This window comes from Coenobita brevimanus, chromosome 104 (assembly GCF_032717465.1).
Source record: "Coenobita brevimanus isolate Jiangsu-jjx chromosome 104, ASM3271746v2, whole genome shotgun sequence".
Classification (NCBI taxonomy): domain Eukaryota; kingdom Metazoa; phylum Arthropoda; class Malacostraca; order Decapoda; family Coenobitidae; genus Coenobita; species Coenobita brevimanus.
The window spans coordinates 18,135,386-18,142,240 of NC_137057.1; the positions used below are offsets into that span (position 1 = coordinate 18,135,386).

The following is a 6,855-nucleotide window of genomic DNA, read 5'->3' on the forward strand; positions in this document are numbered from 1 at the left end:
GTGTGTGTGTGTGTGTGTGTGTGCGTGTGTTACAGCAAGGGAGAGAAGGTAGGCTCTTTCTGTGTGTGTGTGTGTGTGTGTGTGTGTGTGTTACGGCAAGGGAGAGAAGATAGGCTGTGTGTGTGTGTGTGTGTGTGTGTGTGTGTGTGTGTGTTTGGCAATTATAGACCAAGTTAATGTGAAAAGGGTACAGTGTGTGTGTGTGTGTGTGTGTGTGTGTGTGTGTGTGTGTGTGTGTGTATGTGTGTGTGTGTGTGTGTGTGTGTGTGTAATCCCTCCACCTTCCACGCCAGGTAAGCTATCAGCAGCTGGGTCCCGGCTTAGTGGAGATGCGCGGGACTTGCGTGGGGTGCGGCGGGTCAGGTCGGGTCATCGCGGAGGCCGACCGGTGCAACACGTGTCGGGGCGAGCGCACCGTCACGCAGAGCAAGATTACGCAGGTATGGACGCAACCTAATGGTGTGCTGTTGTGTTGTGCTGTGTTATGTTGTGCTGTGTTATGTTGTGCTGTGTTATGTTATGCTGTGTTATGTTATGCTGTGTTATGTTATGCTGTGTTATGTTATGCTGTGTTATGTTATGCTGTGTTATGTTATGCTGTGTTATGTTATGCTGTGTTATGTTATGCTGTGTTATGTTGTGCTGTGTTATGTTATGCTGTGTTATGCTGTGCTGTGTTATGTTATGCTGTGTTATGTTATGCTGTGTTATGTTATGCTGTGTTATGTTATGCTGTGTTATGTTATGCTGTGTTATGTTATGCTGTGTTATGTTGTGCTGTGTTATGTTATGCTGTTATGTTATGATATGTTATGTTATGATATGTTATGTTATGCTGTTATGTTATGCTGTTATGTTATGCTGTGTTGTGTTATGCTGTGTTATGTTATGCTGTGTTATGTTGTGCTATGTTATGTTATACTGTGTTATGTTATGCTGTGTTATGTTATGCTATGTTATGTTATACTGTGTTATGTTATGCTGTGTTATGTTATGCTGTGTTATGTTATGCTGTGTTATGTTGTGCTGTGTTATGTTGTGCTGTGTTATGTTATGCTGTGTTATGTGAGGATAGGCAATGATGATAATAATGATTCTCTCTCTCTCTCTCTCACACACACACACACACACACACACACACATCCCATCCCCTCCAACCTCTCTCTCTCTCTCTCTCTCTCTCTCTCTCTCTCTCTCTCTCTCTCTCACGCGCACACACACACACACACACACACACACACACACACACACGTCCCATCCCCTCCAACCTCTCTCTCTCAGGTGCACGTGGAGAGGGGCATGAAGGACGGTACGAAGGTGGTCTTGAAGGGGGAGGGTGACCAACAGCCAGGAGAGGAAGCAGGGGACGTGGTTCTAATCTTGCAGGAAAAACCGCATCAGACATACGTTAGGGATGGACTGGATTTACACATGGAGATGAAGGTGAGCTGTCTATCTATCTATCTATCTATCTGTCTATCTATCTATCTGTCTATCTGTCTGTCAGTCTGTCTGTCTATCTAAACCCAATTCTCTCTCTCTCTCCTTTCTTCATGGCTTAACATTGTCAAGTAAGCGATTGTGTTTTAACCCTTCCTCCTCCTCCTCGTCAACTCAACATACCCGTACACTGCGGCATGCATCAGTTATTTATTTATTTATTCGGATTATTCATTGTACTTCTACTACTTTCTCTTTCAGGTTATTCATACTGGCAGGTTTATAGATAAAGTATTATAGAATGTAACTCTTCCTTTTCAGTCCTTCCTATAAAATTTCCATGTCAGTTTGTCCACGCTGCGTGCTAGTCCTTCTCACTTTTTCCTGCCTTTTTTTAACTTGAGGGTTTGGGGATGGGGGGAGCCTTCATGCTTTACTATCCTTTTCCTCCTCCTCCTCCTATTACTACTACTACTACTACTACTACTACCACTACTACTACTACTACTATCCTTATCCTTCAGCATGTAGAGTTAGATCTTGTAGTCATAGTTTTCTCTGTAACAAGCAGCCTCGAAAGGACCATAAGGTCTGTTGCTGTTTGCTTTCCTATGTAATCCTCCTCCTCCTCCTCCTCTTCCTCCTCCTCCCCCTCCTCCTCCTCCTCTTCCTCCTCCTCCTCCTCTTCCTCCTCCTCCTCCTCCATATTTTTCTTCGTCATCATCATCATCATCATCATCATCATCATCTTCTTCTTCACCTCCTCCTCCTCCTCCTCCTCCTCCTCCTCCTCTTATCCTCCTCCTCCTCCTCCTCCTCCTTATCCTCTTCCCCCTCCTCCTCCCCCCCTAACACTAACTCTTCTACTTGTCTCGTATCAGGTCAGCTTGAGTGAGGCCTTGTGTGGTATCAGACGACCTATGACGACCTTGGACAACCGTAACCTGACCCTCACGACCCCCCCAGGCACCGTCACGCCTCCAGGGGGCCAAATGCGGGTCAGGGACGAGGGACTGGCTATGTTCCGAAATCCGTACGTCAGGGGAGACCTCGTTGTTAAGTTTGAGGTGAGGATCTCTGTCTGTCTGTCTCTCTCTCTCTCTCTCCCTGTGTCTGTCTGTCTCTCTCTCTCTGTCTCTCTCTGTCTGTCTGTCTGTCTCTCTCTGTCTGTCTGTCTGTCTGTCTGTCTGTCTGTCTCTCTCTCTCTCTCTCTCTCTCTCTCTTCCCCAGTGGCACACATAGGAGTTTCATTATTATTATTATTATTATTATTATCATCATCATTATCATCATCATCACCGCCACCACCATTATTATTATTATTATTATTATTATTATTATTATTATTATCATTCTCATCCCACATCTTACCCCCACAGGTAGAATTCCCAGATAAGGTAGAGGCAGACTTCATCTCAGAATTCGAGGCTTTCTTCCCACGCCCTGCCGAGGACCTGGAGGCGCCGGAGGAGGCTGAGGAGGTAGACATGATCCCCTACGACGCCCCTGAGGGAGGCGAGGGAGGCGGCGGGGGTAGGGAGAGGAAGACCGCGTTCGAGGAGGCCATGGACACCGAGGATGGCCCCCCAGGGTGTCGCCAGTCCTAGAGCTGTGGTGGTGCTGTGGTGGTGGTGGAGACCTGTTGTGGTGGTGGTTGTAGTAGTGGTGGTGGTGGTGGTGGTAGTGGTAGTGGTGGTAGTGGTGGTGGTTGTAGTAGTGGTGGTAGTGGTAGTAGTAGTAGTAGTGGTGGTAGTAGTAGTAGTAGTAGTGGTGGTAGTGGTAGTAGTAGTAGTAGTGGTGGTAGTAGTAGTAGTAGTAGTAGTGGTGGTAGTGATAGTAGTAGTAGTAGTAGTGGTAGTAGTAGTAGTAGTAGTAGTGGTGGTAGTGGTAGTAGTAGTAGTAGTGGTGGTAGTGGTAGTAGTAGTAGTGGTGGTGGTGGTAGTAGTAGTAGTAGTGGTGGTAGTGATAGTAGTAGTAGTAGTAGTGATAGTAAAGTAGTAAAGTCTCCTCATCTACTTTCTACCGTCCTCGTGCTGAAGCGGTCACACCTAATCTAGTCGGTTAAGAAAGCTCCCTAACACCTTTTCCTAAGCGATTTATTTTTCCTCTAACACCCTACTGTTCTCTGCGTTACATAAATCCATCAAACATCGCCATAGTCTTCATAACGAAATAAGTCGCTAAGGAAGAGGTGTTACGGAGCGTCCTTACGCGATAAGAATGTGGGAATATTTGAGAGAGAGAGAGAGAGAGAATACGGGAATATTTGAGAGAGAGAGAATACGTGAATATTTGAGAGAGAGAGAGAGAGAGAGAGAGAGAGAGAGACAGACAGATAGCTATAGATAGATTGTGTGTGTGTGTGTGTATGTGTGTGAGAGAGAGAGACAGACAGACAGACACAGAAAGATAGAGTTACCCCAATCATTACCCATTACCACAACTCCTTTCACTGTTACTACGACCCCCTCCTCTATAATATCATTCAAAGATGTCCATTTTACCGTACTTTCTCTCTCTCTCTCTCTCTCTCTCTCTCTCTCTCTCTCTCTATTTACTCTCATTTCCTTTATTTTGTGAGAGAGAGAGAGAGAGAGAGAGAGAGAAGATGGAAGAAATACTTGCTCCAATTTTCTTTATTATCTTTAATTTTGAGGGGGATTTACGACCCCCCCCCCAAAGTCACGTTGTCAATAAAGGAAATCTGTTGTTACTCTTGTTTTTATTCTCTTTAATTTGTCTTTATTATGTCTTTAATTTGTCTTTAAATTTGTCTTTATTTTGTCTTTATTTTGTCTAATTTGTCTTTATTTTGTCTTTAATTTGTCTTTATTTTGTCTTTAATTTGTCTTTATTTTGTCTTTAATTTGTCTTTATTTTGTCTTTAATTTGTCTTTATTTTGTCTAATTTGTCTTTATTTTGTCTTTAATTTGTCTTTATTTTGTCTTTAATTTGTCTTTATTTTGTCTTTAATTTGTCTTTAATTTGTCTTTATTTTGTCTTTAATTTGTCTTTATTTTGTCTTTAATTTGTCTTTAATTTGTCTTTAATTTGTCTTTAAATTTGTCTTTAATTTGTCTTTATTTTGTCTTTAAATTTGTCTTTATTTTGTCTTTAATTTGTCTTTATTTTGTCTTTAATTTGTCTTTATTTTGTCTTTAATTCTCAGCTAGGAATAATATCACTTTTATCATCATCATCCAAACCTGTGATGCCTCATAAGGAGCGTAGGAGCCCGGGGCTAGGCAAGTTGGTGCTGCCATTTAAGATGAGAGTGACCAGCCTCACTCATCCCTGAGTGGCATTACATGAGCAATAAATCCCAACCATCCCTTGGATATAAACCTTCACCGGCTCAATCCGATTGGAGCGCCTTAATTACCCACTAAACCACCAGGCGCCATAATTTGGTTATATGGTTACCACCCAGCGTAGTAAATGGTTTCCTGGTGTTCAGGAAACCATTTGGCTTGTCACTCAGTGTAGAGTCACCCACAGGCAGAAGGAAGAGGAAAGAATGAAGGAAAGAAAGACAGAAGAGGGAGTTTAAAGTTACCCACAGGCAGAAGGAAGAGGAAAGAATGAAGGAAAGAAAGACAGAAGAGGGAGTGTAAAGTTACCCACAGGCAGAAGGAAGAGGAAAGAATGAAGGAAAGAAAGACAGAAGAGGGAGTGTAAAGTTACCCACAGGCAGAAGGAAGAGGAAAGACAGAAGAGGGAGTGTAAAGTTACCCACAGGCAGAAGGAAGAGGAAAGAATGAAGGAAAGACAGAAGAGGGAGTGTAAAGTCACCCACAGGCAGAAGGAAGAGGAAAGAATGAAGGAAAGAAAGACAGAAGAGGATGGATGGAAAGAAGGATGGAAGAGAGGAAAGGGCAGACACCCGAGAGCAGCACTACATCGAGTGTGTGGATGGTGAGCGCCTCCGCCTATAATAATGATAGTAGTAGTAGTAGAAGCTAGAGGTAACCATGGCAACCTGAGAGTGTTAATACTGTTACCAATTATAGTCACCAGCCAGCCTCATGGTAGGGATAACTCTAGATCTGTACTGCAGGGAAACGTGGGTGATTTTATGCAGCTGAGAGAGTTGTATTTTTTCACACACACACACACACACACACACACACGCACAGCCAAAATCTTTATCAGTGAAATTAATTTTTGGAGAGAGCCGAAATAATATCCCATACCGAACCTGTTGTTGTTGTTGCTGCTGTTGTTGCACCGAACTAGCATGACGCAGGGATTGTTTTAGGGCCACACACACACTATTCAAGCCCCTGGAATCCTCACTTCACCTCACAGGCATTATCTACACATACGCTCGTCGTCCTGGACAGCTCTAGCCTGCAGTCCACTGGGTACAGGTATAGAAGAGAGAGTTACAGTTCTTTCACCTAAAATTATACATAAAACCAGATGATTTATTTAATATGAAAGAAATACGAGCAGTGGAGGTGAAAACAATGATGAAATTACGAAATGGTAAAATGACGAAGATGTTACAATGGCGGCGAGTTGGCACACAGGGAAAGATGCCAGATACCGCTTTAAATATAACTCCCGGCTATTATTTTGCAGCTATATGAACGAACACCGGCAAACACCTACTCCTGTTCTTTTAGTAGCATTTTACCACGAGTGTTTTTCCATTATTCGAGTTGTTTTTCCCGCCAGAACACGGAAAACTTATAAGTAAAATTTAGCTCAATCAAGTAGCGCAACTGCAGTGTGACAAACTGCTGGAGGATTTGTTTATGTATTTTCCTAACATTTCTTGGCCTTTACAACGCTACTTACTTCTTACATATGCATTTTAAATTTATGTTTCTTCATTTCTCACCAACTGGCCTAGATTTACGCCAATTTGATGTGTTTTAAGCAACAAAATTTCATAGATGCTAACCCACCGACTTGGCAACGGTGACAAGATGGCTTCTGCTCGTACGGAGAGGCGTGTGATTTTAGTACCGTTTATTTTCTCGTGTTTTCGTGATTCTTAACGATTATTAGAGGAAGTGAGTGTCACCTAAATAATCTCCAATCCTCCCTGCACGCCATGATGTAAGTATGGACGCCAGGAACACTTAATTCTTCCTTAAATATGAGGATAACCGGAACTCATGCACAATGTCCCAGGCCCGTCTTGTAAAATCCATTCATTCGTTTTTTCCGTATCTCTGAACTTTTAAAAATTTTCTTTGCAGGACCATTTGATTTCCCTCTCGTCTCTGATTTTATGCCCATATATTTTTTTCTATATGCCTTTGTAATTCTCTTAATGGTTAAAATATAAATAACGCCTTTTTTGTGTGTTTTGCACCGATCCGATATGACACGTGTTCTGGATTTAGGAAATATTAAAACAGACGATTTTCTTTAACTTAGGTAAAACAGACGATTTTCTTTTA

The 6,855-nt window shown here is 42.6% G+C and overlaps 1 protein-coding gene across 1 annotated transcript in view; it reads left to right on the plus strand.

The window, feature by feature from the left end:
• The window catches only part of LOC145415930 (dnaJ homolog subfamily A member 1-like), a 6,612-nt gene extending 2,930 nt beyond the window's left edge, over positions 1-3,682 (plus strand). The window contains exons 3-6 of the mRNA XM_080285039.1: positions 294-440; positions 1,282-1,443; positions 2,322-2,507; positions 2,820-3,682. Of these exons, the coding sequence (XP_080141165.1) occupies positions 294-440; positions 1,282-1,443; positions 2,322-2,507; positions 2,820-3,047 (723 nt within the window). The 3' untranslated portion in view covers positions 3,048-3,682. The remainder of the gene's footprint in view (positions 1-293; positions 441-1,281; positions 1,444-2,321; positions 2,508-2,819) is intronic.
• Positions 3,683-6,855: the final 3,173 nt, after the last annotated feature.